Genomic DNA, 15907 nt, shown 5'->3' on the forward strand with positions numbered 1-15907 from the left:
GCATCTTTTTATACTCGGATATGCTTAAATTAATTTTTTAACTATGCAGTTTTTAGGGATAAGCCGCCGACACCGCCAAATCCAAAACGATCTATGATTCCTGCCGCTGGTACGGATACTGAAGCATCTTTTAAGCAGTCGTTGAAGAGTTTGGCTCTTAATCGTAATTACATACTGCTTTTAATTTCCTATGGTATGAATGTCGGCGTTTTCTATGCGATATCAACTTTGCTAAATCCAGTAAGTTCAAGTTTAGTAACCTTTACAACATACATAATATTGTATCCAAAAAAAGTACTTTAAAAACAAAAAAATAAAATTACATGTTAATTGCCACAGAAAAGAAGAGAATTCAGGAAAATTATTTATAGAAATTTCTTCGAAGTCTCCATATTTAACGATTTTTTTTATAAATATCATTTTCTATTTGTACGAAAACACCAAACAGCTTGATTTTTATGAAATAACAATATATTTAATTGGCGCATAGAGTTTTGCAAATGAACTAATGCATATAACGGTGTTACTATCGTGTTTACTGTAGAAGGCACTAAAATCATACCAAAGTTTAAATTCAATACTTATTTTCAAATTTGGGTTCTCTTTATTTTTCATATACCATATGCACAATGTTCCATTTGCTCACTTGTCCTATCGGCTAACAGTGTGGGGCTAATTTAGTTTTTAGCACCACTAGTACTCGTAATACTATTTTTGTTTATTTGCATTTGAATCTATGTGCACTTGAAAAGTCAAAAAGAATATTGTGGACATCAATCCCAGGTTATGTAAAACCACCATTTTTGCCCAGACGAAAGACGAAAGGACTCATTTAAAAATGTTTCCCAATATATTATCGTTTTCGATTCGCTAGAATTTGGACAGCCAATATCTCTGTATCAACAAAATCTGCATCAAAACAATATTCCTTTCTTACAAAAATGTAAGCTTATATTTTTAATTTAAGTAGTAATTTGATCAATTTGATTTTCCTACATTTTATATTATTGGGCTATGAAAAATAATTAATATATAATATTTGATCGTTTATTGTTTAAAATTTTTATACAAATATATTTTCCTAGGTTGTGCTCAAATATTATCCGGGACATGAAGTTGATACCGGTCGCATTGGTTTGTCTATTGTTCTTGCAGGCATGATCGGTTCTGTTGTAAGCGGTATTGTCCTGGACCAAATGCGCAAATTTAAGTAAGTTCACCTTTTTCATCATTTTGGATATAAGGGAACCCCAGAGGGGGGGTTTTTAGTGACCTGCAAGCGGCACATACCGTTGCTGCGACGACAGCAGTGAGGATGCGGAAGGCATTTTTCACCCCCTCAGCCGCAAAAAAAAAGCAAAACAAAAAAAAAGTTCATTTGATTAATGTGACAATAGTCCAATCAAGGAAAGGTCGTCTGGAATCTTTAATATGTTTCTTTGTAAACTTTTACAAGCAAAAAATACTTTAATACAAAATAAATTAAAGCAGAGTCTAATATTGAGAATCATTTATCTTTTTTCCTTCCGAAGACATTGATTTGATATGAGCAAGGATCATTAGCAAAAATCATTTACAAACTACAATAGCCTAAGGGGTGAACGGCAATTTAAATACACTATGTATTCTGTTTTACTGTCATAGATACATTTTAAATTGGGGAATTTGATGAACACTAGTCGCATTTATTTTTTGCGAACTTTATACATACGAGGACATATCTAAATCAAACAGTACCTCTAAGGAAGATGTATTGTCCACTGTTTCGATTGATTAAATAATTCAAATACTTTATTATATTTAAACTGCCTTATTCAATGTAATTGATTATCTTGAAATTATTTTTATAGAGAAACCACCTTGGCTGTCTATGCCTTGTCAATGGTTGGCATGTGGGTATTTACATTTACTTTAGATACGGGTTATATCGCTGTGGTCTATGCGACCGCTGGACTTTTAGGGTAAGTACAGGAGAAATAAAATCTTATACAAATTCCTTTTATGTATTTTTGTATACGAATATTTTATTGATATCGTTTAGAGATCATTATTTATGTTATTTACAAATCATCAGAGCATTGCAATATTAAATATCATTTTTTATATTATTAGCAAATCATCAAGATATCGGAAAACTAAAACAATAAATGTCAATTATCAGTTAACGCTTCTTTTTAAACATACATCTATTTATACACATGTAATATTTAGAAGCAAACGGCACCACTTTCTCGTCTACATTATGGTAGTCGTTGTTATACATACATATGTATATTGAATTTACGTAGAATAGAAAATTGCTTCACAAAATCATGTGCAATTCAAATAAGAGTTCTTTTTCATGACAGATATTTTGTTTTAATACGAACTTTTCCGCTTACTCTGTTTCTAAAAAAATTATAACAAGTAAGGAAGATGTAAGTTCGGGTGTAACCGAATATTTTATACTCTTGGAACTGGCAAGGATCAAAGCCGGCGAATTAACGAAAATCATTTGTATAGTATATGAGAGGTTGTGTAATTCGTAGACCAATTTCACATATTTTCGGCATTAAACTAGAGTACTCTTACTTATATACGGTACAAAGCCAGGAGAGATAGGGGTAGTATTGACCCGCTTTTATCTTTTTTGACATTACTACATATTATTTACAGAAAAAGACGTTATCTGTGTTTCATTAATCATCAACCAGATGTTTGAAAATCCTGATATAAGGTAAATGGGGTCTAGGACAAGTTCTCATACGATTTAATCCATTTTAGGCACACAGTTGCGCCGTTATTAGAAAACCAGATCCGCTCAATTTGACCGATATATGCGGTATAAAGTCAGCCGGAAGTTCGAAAATCTTTCTATATAGGTATATTTTCACACTGTCGGTAAAGGTGTTAAAAAGATTTGTCCCTACCAAACAACAATCTTGTATCTTGTTATAGAGCTTAGTTGTTGTTGTTGTAATGTTTATCTAATCCCCGCTTGGGTGGTAAGTTTCAGTTTGGTGGTCGTCGAGGTCATTTAACGGGAGGTCCAGGAAACGAGCTGTTCCGACGGGGTCGGACCATAGGGAAATGGGTGTTAGGTGAGTGGGGTTCGTTGGGCATGCAAAGAGGTGGTAAGTGTCATGCGGAGACTCATTGCATGCAGGACATATATGTGCTTAGCATTGTGGAGCTTAGTTATGTCAGGTTATTGGTTTTTAATTAATGGAAAAGAAACATGTGTACATGTAATATATCTCAATTTTTACTCAAGTTACAGCACAGACAGACGGAAGAACAAACAGTTACCCGGATCATTTATATATATATAACCCTATATCTAATTCGATTAGTTTGAGGTGTACAAACAACCGTTAGGTGAATAAAACTTTGACTCTGTAGCAACATGTTGCAAGAGTATTAAAATCTAAAATAATACTGAGTAAGGAATCTTTTTAAATATATTGAAACTAATATTATAATATTAGATATCCACATAATTTAAAATATTTTGATTTTTGTTATTAACAATCAAATTTATTCGATTTTTTCAGCTTCTTCATGACCGGCTACTTGCCGGTTGGCTTCGAATTCGCCGCAGAACTTACATATCCTGAACCAGAAGGCACGTCGTCCGGGTTGCTTAATGCAGCTGCCCAAGTATTTGGTATTGGATTCACGTCTCTATATTCAGAATTATTCTATACCTACGGAGCTATTCCAGCCGATGTTATTATGTCTATTATGTTAGTGTTAGGCACGTTAATTACTGGGTTCATAAAACCGGATTTGAGAAGGCAAAATGCAAATCAAGAGAATGTAGCGACTGAATTCCCAGTTTCTGCCGAACATTGTCACCATCACATCTGAGAAGCTGAAGAATATTAATACGTAGAAATATTTATTTATTTTTATTATATAATGGTAAACCAGCACCTAAAGTTGATCTTCACATATTTGCAAACTTTAATGTTCGTTTTTTAAAAAGACAAATTTTAATATGAAAGTACCATCTCAATATACTGGAGGTGTCTGTTCCGGAATATAAACGAGTAAAATGTATATTTCTTTGTAAGTTTAATGCAAATTTAAGTGTTAAATTAGTTTTAAATATGATAGAACAGATTAAATATTGGTTGATAAACTCCTTCTTCGTGTATTTAATTTTGGCGAAAATTCCTTACGTTGATAAAAATAGCTTTAAGAAGTATGTTGTTGTTGTTGTAGGGGCAGAATTTTGCCGAGTTGACCGTCCTTGGCCGGAAAAAATCCGGGTCCGTTCCGGTTACGTAAACCCAACTGTTATGGGAACGGCTTTAAGAGGTATCTATGGGTTCGCTGATGCGGTAGACGATCATTAATAAATGCACACGTAAATGCTCAGTTAATCATGCACGTAAGGATGTCATTACAAGCAGTACTTTAATATTATTTTATACGTATATTTAATATTAATCTAAGAACCCAAGTAAGATCGAATGTCAGCCATCTGCTTGCTGAATGAAAAATATATTCGAATGAAATGTGTTGACGAGGTTTGCCTATAAAAATGTGGCATTTAATTAATTAAAATTACAAAAAGTAATAATAATTTTCTAATTTCACTAACTTGTATACCAAAGAAATTAACTTTGAATGAAAAGAATACAATATATACTACATTGTTTCCCTTTTTTTGGCACCTACTACCTGGTTGCCGTGTTCATACAGGGAACCCTTTTTAATTATATAAACATTAAGGAAAGTTTTTGGGTATTCAGTAATATATAATATAATGGTAGCTCGTCTTTGAAATCTGAAAATCGGGTCCACTGTGAATGGGGATCAGTGCGTATCTAAAGTTAGTTGCGTCACCACCCTGAAAGGAGCACTGTGGACTGACGGCTAAAATATCTCGCGCACTTCTTCGGGTCAGAGGAGGCATGGCCATCGAATTGAATTTCAACCCGATCAACATGTCTCTTCGGATTATACAAGACCTTGACAGTAGGCCAAAGCTTAATCAAAACGGTGGAGAGGTTACACGACTTCAGGTGCTCTACCCATTTCTTCCGCTTACACTGATTTACCAAATGTCTAATATCCAAGTTGAGATCCCTTATTCGGGGATCACAGGAATCGAAATGACGTAAGATGTTCGCGGAGGTCCGGGATGAAGCGAGCAGTAGCTGCCGCGATAACCTTGCAGAATTGTCGTTCGCCAACGATTATGTCGGTAGAAATGGGTAGTGCGGTGAAGGTGTTCTCAGTAAACTCTGTGAAGCCGATCTAATTAGCTTTGTTAAAGTTAACAAAGGTACGGTTGTCCCCAGAAAAAGTCAGAAGGTTTCTCGATCGAGGTAATTATGGGCAGATGGTCTGATGCGAGGGTTAGTATAGGTCGCCAAGTTATGCTTATTGCACAACTAAAATTATCTGAGCGGCTGTTTAACTTGGTTTCTTGGACCGCAGTTATCGATACGCGTTCCCGGCTCATATATGTAACTATCTCCTCGATCTTATTCTGGACTCTGTTGCAGTTAAACTGTTAGATTCGATTTTGTCGCGGGTGACTAAGGGTGATCCTGCAAGTGAGGAGTGGTGTATAGGAGGAGCCCGCAGCGGCGGTTGTCACACTGTGGTCGAGATGGCGACTACGACCGTTTTTGTTCCAAAAAAAAATTAATCCTGAAATGATAAAGGCATAAATGCAAAACAACCCGTGAGGAAATTCTCATAATTACATTATGTTAAATATGTACTATGAAGAAAACATTATTCGAATTATTAATTGTTAGACAGACATTTGAAAGACAACAAAACTTTTTTGAGACTGAATTTGTATTCAAGCAGAAGAAACAAAAATTATTTGAAAAAATTTATTTAAAAAAATTATTTAAAAAAGAAAAACAAGTAAGGAAGTTCTAAGTTCGGGTGTAACCGAACATTTTGTACTCTCGCAACTTGTAAGGGAAATTACGTCAGGTGTTGGCAAAATTGTATATTAAAGGAAGTATTGATCTGATTCAACCCATTTTTGACACAAATACATACTATTATAGAGAATTTCATTTATTTATTAAATTATATGAATTTCAATTATATATCTTACACATTGACCAATATTTTCGGTAAAAAGTCAACTACAGGCATGGGGTCCACATATTCAATACCTAGAGGCTTGAACAGTTTTGGTTCGATTTAGACAATTTTTGGTCACAAGGTGGCATACTTTAAACGCATTATTCACGCAAAGTTTTACCCCGATACACTCATTGTTGCTTGATTTGCTTAATGGAAAGTGAAAGAATCAGATGGAATTTAAAATGATGTTGTATGGGAAATAGGCGTGGTTGTAGTCCGATCGCACATTTTCGCACTATAACATAGAAATTTGAGAAGAATGTAATGTATCGAATTTCGCTGAAATCGGTTAAGCAGATCCCAAGATGTAAGTTTTTCCCTTAAAGTGAGCGGTGCCGCGCCCACACTCTAATTTTCAACGCGCTTCCTATAAAGTCATCTCATACCATCCCAGAGATAAAAGGTAATGTCTCTGGCGTGTATAGTGCTTTATTTACCGCGCTTTTAGTAGTTTTTAACAGTATCGTCACATAGGGAGTGGGTGGACTTGTCACCCGATTTCTTCCATTTTCACACTTTCGAAAGTAGTGCTAAAAACATTTTTTCCACAGATGCTCCTCCCTAATGTAATCCTGTATACCAATAACAGTCTTGTAGCTTATTTTGGAGCTTGGTTGTGGTAATTTATTTGTTTTCGATTAATGGCGTTTTGTTGGCGTGGCAGTGGTCCGATTACGCCCATCTGAAATACCAACCGGTACCAAGAAACATGTGTGCCAAGTTTCATAAATATATCTTAACTTTTACTCGTTACAGCTTGCAGTAAATCCAATTGGGAGAGTTTTAAACGACAAATAGACTGCATGTGATATTCACGGTATAAGTATTCATACAAGTCGAGTGTTACAAATAAAAGATTTTTATAATAAAAAATACATATGTATGTAGGTATAACTATTTTTTAGAAGAAAAATTTTTATAATATATTATATTATGAGGCCGGTTGAATAACAAATCAAAATGCGTAATAAAACTAGTTCTGATCTGACCTTTCTCGTTTTAGTTTTTCTGCACAACGATTTGAAAGCATTCCCTTAAAGTATTCAAAAAGTCATAAATTTACCAAACCATCGAAAAGTTGTGTGTACCCTCTGTTTCGTGAGATACACTAAAAACGAGTCAAAAGTTAGGGTATTTACGAGTTTCAAACTATCTGTATCTTCTAAGCCTTCGGAAAGCAAATGTGATCAATGATAATGGTGACATCTCCATTAATATTTCAACATATGATTTTTGTCAATTAAAATATTTGTTATGTACTGTTTTAAAGCGCACACGTTATTTTTTTAAAAACAATTTATGTATAAAATAAAAATAATTTAATGTTATAAACATACATTTTATTAATTATTAATATAAATGAGGTCATACATATAATATAATGTAAGTTATACATATATCCGAATAAGTGCCAATTAAATAAAATACGATTTAAAACAGTAAAGAAGAAATAACTATGTTAACAAACAAAAGTAGATAATTTGTTATTTTTTCCTCGACATATTTAGATAAGCAGTACGTAATTGCAAAATAAAAATGATCTTTATACGAAATACAAAAAAAGAAAATATATAATCATAATATACTATACTATTTGTCTATTCAAACAGTAGAAAACTTAACTGAATGTTTAGAAAGTAAAAGTGCATAACACCATTTAAAATCCTCCACAATATACATATTTTATATTTGTTGTCATTATTGTAGCACTAGTTTTACCAAATTAATACCATTCAATTTTGATTAAATACTTCATAGTACACCTCGACAAAATTAATACAACTAAATACATATATGAAATTTCATATCTCCAATAAATATTCATGTCTCGTAATTTGAATTCAACAATTACTAGTTGATAATCAATGCGACGGTCCCCAAGCGCGCAACAACAGTAAGACTTTATTGAAGTACGCACACCAAAGTTCTCGCTCTTCTTTCGTATCAGCTGAAAGGAGGTATCTCACAATTGTGTTGCGGCCGTTTGGAACAATAATGAGTGACTCTACGTCTGTTTCCCTTGCGGGTCTCTCGAATTCAAGCAACATTGTGTTAAGACGAGCACATATGTCACGGGGTGCTACGGTTACTTTCTGTGTATGACAAGCATACAAATCGATGGTGCCGATAGGCGTTTTTTTACGCTCATCATCTGGATACTTCCAATAGTTAAGTACACTTCCATTTAAATAACACCAACGTCGATGCCAAGCCCCAAAACCAGAAATGTCTTCAAACATCGTTAGAAAGCCGCGATGTTCCACCAAAACAGATAATTCACAATTAGCTTTCATATGAACAACTCCTTCCAATGGACTTACACCAAGAACCTATATTGGAAATACAATAAAAGCAGAAATGAGAAAACAATTGCAACAATACAAATCAGCCATACTTGTGTTAGCGTCCATGAGGTACGCTGTATCTCACGTAAAGAAAATATGGCAAAACCATATTGCACCAATGCCGGCGTGCGCACGACGTTTGGTCCCGCTGGGCTTTGAACTGGAGGCATAACTAGGCGATTTTCATTGCCCTTTTTTTTAGGGGTTTTTATGCCACATTTTTTATTCAAATTAATATGATATTTTACCTCGTGAGGCAAAACTTCTCGCTGGGCAGTCATACCGTAAATCTCTAGGGTAATCTAGATGTTGACATAGCAGACATGGAGAAAATAATATACAAATTTAACAATAAATTACGACCATACAACATACCCTAAAATCTGCATAAACGTTATTCATTATCAAAACATCGGGGAATTTAACGGCTAGAAGGCCAGGAAGAGTGGGCACTGTCTTTGTTGCCAAAACATATTCATTGTACTTTAGTAAACAAACCAAATGATGACCGGAAATGGTGTCCGCAGCTAGTTTGCGTATGTAGTCTTGTCGTAATGGTATAGTTATTTCCTTAACTGTAAGGCGTCCTTTATCTCGTAAGGAACCTATTGGGCGTAAACACTTTTCTACTCGCAAACGTTGTACTTCATCTAAACAGGCCTGACGGCGATGAGCTGTAAATGTGATAATTTTTAGTTGTTCTTAAAACTTACAAAATAAAAAAATAACTACTAAAAATTAAGAACCACAACAATCGGGTATACGTAACCGAAACGACTGTCAACTCGGCAGTATTCCTTAATATTTTTTGGCGAATGTTTGCTGTCGCTACAACAACTAACTTACTTGCTACAAGTAGATGTCGCTCGCCCTCAACCGACTCAGTCGAGCCCGAAAATTCAATGGTAGCAGCACATAAGTTCAATGCTTGACTGGTTTGAGCAATCACCGTCTGCTGCTTACATACTTCATCCAGTAGTTTTTTGATTTTTTCTTCCACTAAATGAGTATCATCTGTATCTATTTCGTCTTGTGAACTATTGACTTGTTTCTCAACTTCCTCCACAAGGTACGTTTCCTCGTTTTTGACTTCTATATTCTTTCTATGCTCAATTTTCATTGTTCCAGAAGTAGCGTTACTGATATCGGAGCGCAAGATCTTTCTTTCTTTACTCACCCTTCGAATTGGAGTAGAATTGGCACTCTGTAAAAAAAAGTAAATGATAAGGTTATGAAAATGGGATTTTAGTAAGTAAATGTAAGAACGACCCTAATTTTCTAACAAAAAAACAAAAAATTTAATCACATTATCACTCTGTTGGCGTCTGTAAAAACTGACTGTATGTACCAAGGTGACCATATTGTTGGCGTTTTCGCGACTGATACTCATTTCAGATTTCACCGGTTGTGCCACGTATAAAGGGGTTGCTGAATTTGGAATTGGTGCCATCTTATTTTTTTCTGTTGTAGTTTTATAATTTTTGTACTTTTTTGATGATTTATGGAAAGAAAAGCTAGTGGAAGCAGTTGTCCCTTTGTTCTAAAGATGAAACAATTTATTAAATGCAAACAATGATTATTAGAAAATCCTTACGTCTTTTGACTGATGAAATTTACTTTCAGTGTCATCTGTATCGCTTCCCTGTGTGTCGTCATCAATGTCATCTTCTTCCAAAGCTTCATCCAAGTAATCGTTAATACCCAATGAAGTTCCAGAAGAATTCAATGAGCTATCTTCACATCCAAAATATTCGTTATCACCATAAGATTGCTCCTATTTCATTAGATGAATTTTGATATAAGGCTTTCATGAAAAATTTGTTTTTATTTTGTTAATATACAAACCTCAATTCGATTGTCTCGCTGATGTTTTTGTTGGTGATCGTCATTCTTTTGTACAGCATGCATTATCTCACGCCCCAAACTAATGTTGCAGATGTCTATGTTGCTGTCATCTGAGTCCTCTGAATACAAGTCACTACAAGTAATAACGTAATATTATGAATAGAAAAGAAATGCAAAATTTCAATTTAACTAAAGTTTATTAGTTAACAATTAAATTAAACCTATTTAGAATTAAGTTATTAGCTAATCTTTGTAAAGCAAACTTTTTAGTTAGAATTTTTTTAAGTGTTATGTGAAGCTGATGTTTATTCAATACACATCAGGCATAGCAAACAAGAATAAAGACGGTCAGCCCACCTTCCATCTTCATTCATACTATCTAAATCGCCAGTTTCATGTTCTTTAGTTAGCATCCGACAATGTTCATCTGCGGTACTGTGGCCAGACAAAGTTGCTGTAGTGGCACCACTGTCTCTATTCGATTCCGATGACAAGTTTCTCGATTCCAAATTTGAAAGTGCGGGATACAGACGACTTACAGCAGTTTTGCGTGCGCGTTTGCTTTCCTCATCAATAACCTCGGTAGCTGCAAATATAAGGACTATAGTTTTATAGAAACGTATTCAATAAAAAATAAATGTTCTCACGAGAATGCCGCTTATTTTTCACTGTCAAACTTTCTTTGGGCATCGGAGGTGGTGGTGGTGGTGACGGAGGATGTGTCGGTGCAATAGTGGTATTTTTTGTATTATGAAAATTAAGCAGTGATTTTTTAGTTCCAAGCACCACCATTATGTTCTCATTGCTTTCATTTATATATTTTTGTTTGTGAAAACGATTTGCAATAACTTGCATATCATCATCACGTTGCTTTTGTATATCAGATTTTATTTTGCTCTCAGCCATGGTAGATGTGTTTGAAATAAGCGCAGCTACTTTTTCACGCAATTTACTTTGGTTGCTGGGTTTCGAAGATTTCAGATTTAAATTTCCATTGCTAAACAAGCTGTCGGAATTAGAATCTGTGACATAAAAAATAATTATTAGATGTTATAGATAATTACCTTCCGTTGTCACCTTTGGCACCATCTCCTTTGTGTTGCACAATGTGCTCATTCTGAATTTTACTTATAGACGGAGCCATTCCAAGAGCAGCTTTCGGCATAAGAGCTTCCCCTTTATTCCGTTCAAATAATTGCATACGTTCCTTGAGTGACAATTCTGTCGGATCTTTTTGGGGTCTTTGTGCTTCTTGACAAGCGCTTACTTTTTTCTCAAAAGCAGCCGTTCGTCCAGAAACTAAACCAACATTAGCATTTGTGAATTTACGTTCCTTATAGTCAACCATATTACATTTATCCTCCAAAACTTTAGAAAATGTGCTGGCTAACTTAGCCACTTTAGGATGATGTGAAGTATTTTTTACATTATCAATTCCTTGTTTTTCTATAGGTGTACTTTTTTCATCTATTGTGTAGTCATAAGCAAGTTTGACAACAGATGATTTACGTCTTTGAAATCCCTGGGCTTCAAGTGAATTAAACAACAGAGGATCCCATGTCAATTGTTTTGTATTACCGGTGGGTTGTGTCGTCTTCGCTGGTATTTTTTCAATCGATGACTGCTGATCTGAGATTGTGTGTTCGTGTCCTTTATATGTATTGTTTGACAAATTCATACCTTGTAATGTAGCTACCGGTACATTTGAATTTTTTCTACTTGGTAAATCTGGCTTAGGTGGCGGTAGTGAACTAATTGGATATGGGTCATGATGAACAGTGTCATCTTCCCACTGATTAATAGTACTCGCAAGTTCGACTAATTTTCCTAAACGTTGTTTGGAACGTTTAGTACTTTTCCCATCACATTCATCAACAGGAGAATCAGAATAGAATTCTCCCTCAGTTCGGTGAATTGGCGACGAAAGGTCATTGGGGTTCGCATAAAGTGCACCAAGTCGCTGTAAACGGCTTCGTGAAGTATCTCGTAATTTAGCTGTCGTTTGTTCCAATGATGGTTTAATACGGCTGACTTCAACATCATTATCGCCAATATTTTGCTCCTCAACTTGGACTTCAACCTAATAAAATCCGAAAAAATATTTTTATATCCGATAATTTACATAGATTTATATCAAAGTACCTCCATGTTTTTATTTGTCACTATATTAATTTCAATTCCTAAATCCATATTTTCCTTATTCACCGCCGAAAACTGGCGGTGAAATTTCTGTTCATTATTTGACAAACTCGCTGTATTATTAACAGTCTTTTCAATAACTTCCAACTTATTGCAACTTAAACCACTTTCACTTTTTGCGCTGGTCCCTTTCTGTACTGTAGCTTGCAGAGATGCCGCTACAACAGGCTGAACAGTTATCTGCTGTGTTAGGAATGGTTGTTTTTGTTTAGTTCTATTTTCTACATCTCCGACATCGACGGACTTGGCAGTGTTAAACTCTCCTACACTCTCGACAAGTGGATGTTTACGTGCCTTACTTATACCCAAAAGTTTACTACGTTGTTCCGCTTTTTCAAGCATTCGCTAAAATTAAACGTTTATGTACAAATTTTAAAGTAATTGGTTATTGAAATCCTATACAATACACACATTTTATACTTTAATACTACACGAATATCTTACCTGGGTAAAAGGATCCATTTTGTTTTTCAATTATTCAAATCAAATAAAAATTATTATTTCACTAATGCCTTCAATTACAGTATGTTTGCTATGCACAAGTTTATATCTGCTATTAATTCTTTGATTGATAAAAACCTCAACAATCGTAATAAATCCAACCGAAGCTTATTAAAATCGACGTTGATGATTGCTGCTGATGTCTTTTTGAATTATACAAATTCAGCAGGATTCAGCAAACCAACATTCTTCTTAATCGTAAGGGTTGCAAAGCGTCACATGCATTTTTTCAGAATGAAAACAAATTTAATGAAATAATATCGAATAAACCTTAGAAGCCTCTATATAGGTTGTTTCTCTCTTATTTATGTATTATTAGAGACTTAATAGTCAAATTCCACGAAAAATATTGAAGTTAAATACTACTTTAAATATCGGAACAAACGTCTATTGAGAATTAAAATCGTTTCACCTAAAATAGTTATCGATAATATAGCTGGTGTAAATCAGCTGTTTTTAGAATATCAGTTTAATTAGCGAGGGGAAAGAAATTAGATTAAAGTGAAAATGTTCTCGCCATTTGTACGTCGCTTTTCTATATTTGCATTAAGAAAGATTCCATCAAAAAATGCATTAGGTGGGAATAATTTGGTAAATAAAGTGGCAATTACGAACGACGGCGCCGTTTGTGTCGCATGGCATCCTGAGGCAGATTTTCCATATGAATGTTCCGAACCAATTCCATATGCTATTAATGATCAGAATAAAACATTAATTTCAGACAAATGCAAAGAAAATATAATAAGTGCTTTCAAAACAAAGACACCTGAAATAGCTCGTCAAGAGCTTATGCAACTCACTTATACCACAAAGCATCGTTGGTTCCCGAGATCACGCGATAAACGTGCAAAGAGTACACCAATGGACCGTCTTTATTTGTAATATATAATGTAATATTTTATTTTATTTATATTCAAATATATGATACTAAAAATGTCTAATCCACACGACGTTTCTTTAATATGCTACCTAATATTGCCGATATGGTTGGCAGCTCAATATTAGTTTGCTGCACAGCTGTTTGTTTCGTTTGTGCTTGGTTGCGGTGTTGAGGGAATGTGGGCATCAATTTTGGGTCACACGCTGTTAAAACATTTTTCACATTTTATTTGATAAATAAACTCTAAATCTTACTTACGCAATGGGGGTTCCTTAAAATAGCTGCTCTGTAAACATTCTTCGGCAGTAGCACGTTTCTTGGGATCATACATGAATAAGAAGTTCAAGAGACGTAATCCGGCTGCAGTCAAATATTGAAATTTTGGTTTTAAATTATTATAGGGTTGTTGTTTTAAGGTAAAATTTTCCAATGCGGGCATTTTAAGAAATTCAGGCCAAATGTTCTCCGATGGAGTCCCAAGTAAATCTGTTATCAAATCTAATTGTCCAAGCTCTGTGCTACCAGGTAGTAGTGGCTTATGAGACAAGAGTTCACCTAGGATGCACCCAACAGCCCACATATCCACAGCTGTTGTTTGGATTGGCGATCCTAATAATAATTCTGGTGAACGATACCACAAAGTTACTACTTGTGGTGTCATAGTTGTAGTTGGTTCACCATAAAGCCTAGCAAGACCAAAGTCAGCTATTTAAATAAATTAAAATTATTAATTACCGCAAGATTACAACGACACATATACCTATTTTAACACACCCCTTGTCAGTCATTAACAAATTAGACACTTTTAAGTCACGGTGGATTATATATCTGGAATGCATATACTCCAATCCATGCAAAACCTGTAAAATAATACATTTCACTTCCGACTCGGAAAAAGGCTGCACCATATTGTCGAGCAATGATGCCAAATCCTGTTCGCAATACTCCATTACAAGAAATATGCTTTTCGAAAGTTTAATAAATAAGTATAGTTATATTATTTTAAAGAAGCATTTACCTTTCTAAGCTTTTGCCAACTACTACATCAATGAGATTTACAATATTTTCATGGTTACAGGCTTTCAGAATCATTATTTCTCGTAATCCACTGATAGGTAAACCATCTTTTTCTTGATCCATTCGTACTTTTTTTAAAGCAACTATACTATTTGTTCGAGAATCTCTGGCCCGATCTGTGAGTAGACATTCAAATAGAATGCTCTTCTAATTACTTGTTTATTATACTTACAAACTATACCGTATGTGCCTTCTCCAATGCGGTTTAATTTTTCGAACTCAGTAACTGCACGACATCGTCCATGCTGCATAAAATACCATGTTGTTAAGAAAATATAAATTAGTTAAAATAATATATAAACAAACCACATCGCAATCCATTATATCAATCGGTTCTCCACTCTTTATTGATATCAAGTACCCTTTTCTGGTTACTGGAGCTTGAGGATCTAAAGATTTTATGTGCTCGACAGCTTCTGACATCTTGCTGCGTTTTGTAATAAAAGATAACTCTATTGGCAATAAGTGCTTACAATACAATAATAATGCAATAATATAAACGCATATTAATATCAGAGAATGAGAATGTTTTACATTCTCTGTTAATATTTTGTTGTTGATTACCTCCTATATCCTACAGAGATAAATAAATATTGTGACGAACACAAATGATAGCAACTAGACAGCGAATTCGTAGTTGCCAGTAAGTTCTCTGATTGAACCTTCTCTATTCATTAACATTCTCTGGTCAAACCATCAAATTGACAGTTCATTGCATCTATGTCAAGATGTATATATCTAGACATCTATTGCTAATCATTAGCAAAATGTAGTCTCCCTTGGCAATATTGCTAGCAATTTATATTTTTACAAATTGTATATTACCTGTCGAGATGCCCCGTAAAGAAATTTATGGACAATTTAACCGAAACCTCGTTAATTAAAGGATGATTTAATCGATAGTTAGCTTGTAGGGGAATGTATGAAATCAAGACCCCCTTTTATAAGTATTGTAGCA

At 34.5% G+C, this 15907-nt stretch overlaps 4 protein-coding genes across 9 annotated transcripts in view; 2 read left to right on the forward strand and 2 right to left on the reverse strand.

The window, feature by feature from the left end:
• HisT (Histamine transporter) overlaps window positions 1–4126 on the forward strand; it is a 47635-nt gene extending 43509 nt beyond the window's left edge. For all 3 annotated transcript variants that reach the window (XM_014244087.3, XM_014243941.3, XM_014243871.3), the window contains exons 8-11: window positions 50–240; window positions 1086–1210; window positions 1851–1961; window positions 3534–4126. In XM_014244087.3, the coding sequence (XP_014099562.1) occupies window positions 50–240; window positions 1086–1210; window positions 1851–1961; window positions 3534–3849 (743 nt within the window). In that variant the 3' untranslated portion in view covers window positions 3850–4126. The remainder of the gene's footprint in view (window positions 1–49; window positions 241–1085; window positions 1211–1850; window positions 1962–3533) is intronic.
• A 3294-nt stretch (window positions 4127–7420) lies between these two features.
• scra (anillin, actin binding protein) lies at window positions 7421–13153 on the reverse strand. Of its 4 annotated transcripts, none has more exons than XM_070108822.1 (12): window positions 12936–13153; window positions 12435–12836; window positions 11370–12372; window positions 10940–11314; window positions 10650–10878; window positions 10293–10425; window positions 10042–10221; window positions 9796–9987; window positions 9294–9651; window positions 8823–9121; window positions 8498–8749; window positions 7421–8432 (listed from the first exon to the last, which is right to left on the reverse strand). In XM_070108822.1, exons 1-12 carry the CDS (start codon window positions 12951–12953, stop codon window positions 7965–7967), a joined length of 3909 nt encoding a protein of 1302 aa, XP_069964923.1. In that variant the 5' UTR covers window positions 12954–13153; the 3' UTR covers window positions 7421–7964. The 4 variants fall into 4 exon arrangements, with proteins under 4 accessions (XP_069964923.1, XP_014102710.3, XP_069964922.1 ...); XM_014247235.3 differs by having other exon boundaries at window positions 9754–9987; window positions 12936–13152; XM_070108821.1 differs by having other exon boundaries at window positions 9754–9987; window positions 10940–11289; window positions 11357–12372; window positions 12936–13152.
• Window positions 13154–13499: 346 nt separating this feature from the next.
• On the forward strand, window positions 13500–13937 carry mRpL42 (mitochondrial ribosomal protein L42). The gene has a single exon (XM_014247259.3). The coding sequence runs from the start codon at window positions 13500–13502 to the stop codon at window positions 13872–13874; it is 375 nt and encodes a 124-aa protein (XP_014102734.1). The 3' UTR covers window positions 13875–13937.
• On the reverse strand, window positions 13864–15637 carry Cdc2rk (cyclin-dependent kinase 10). Its single transcript, XM_014247248.3, has 7 exons — window positions 15514–15637; window positions 15256–15376; window positions 15122–15194; window positions 14891–15065; window positions 14633–14835; window positions 14131–14577; window positions 13864–14075 (listed from the first exon to the last, which is right to left on the reverse strand). The coding sequence occupies exons 2-7, from the start codon at window positions 15370–15372 to the stop codon at window positions 13930–13932; spliced, it is 1161 nt and encodes a 386-aa protein (XP_014102723.1). The 5' UTR covers window positions 15373–15376; window positions 15514–15637; the 3' UTR covers window positions 13864–13929.
• Window positions 15638–15907: the final 270 nt, after the last annotated feature.

Source organism: Bactrocera oleae, chromosome 4 (genome assembly GCF_042242935.1).
Source record: "Bactrocera oleae isolate idBacOlea1 chromosome 4, idBacOlea1, whole genome shotgun sequence".
NCBI lineage: Eukaryota > Metazoa > Arthropoda > Insecta > Diptera > Tephritidae > Bactrocera > Bactrocera oleae.

Excerpts from the sequence above, each read along its gene's own strand:
- mRpL42 (XM_014247259.3), top strand. The coding sequence starts at position 13,500 with ATGTTCTCGCCATTTGTACGTCGCTTTTCTATATTTGCATTAAGAAAG.
- scra (XM_014247235.3), bottom strand. Across the intron at positions 10,222-10,292 it reads AGCGAGACAATCGAATTGAG|GAGCAATCTTATGGTGATAA; the intron begins GTTTGTATATTA and ends CTAATGAAATAG. Across the intron at positions 9,652-9,753 it reads GACGCCAACAGAGTGATAAT|AGTGCCAATTCTACTCCAAT; the intron begins GTGATTAAATTT and ends TTTTTTTTACAG.
- Cdc2rk (XM_014247248.3), bottom strand. The coding sequence starts at position 15,372 with ATGTCAGAAGCTGTCGAGCACATAAAATCTTTAGATCCTCAAGCTCCA. Across the intron at positions 15,195-15,255 it reads ATATAATGGATTGCGATGTG|CATGGACGATGTCGTGCAGT; the intron begins GTTTGTTTATAT and ends TATTTTATGCAG. Across the intron at positions 14,836-14,890 it reads GTTGGCAAAAGCTTAGAAAG|CATATTTCTTGTAATGGAGT; the intron begins GTAAATGCTTCT and ends ACTTTCGAAAAG.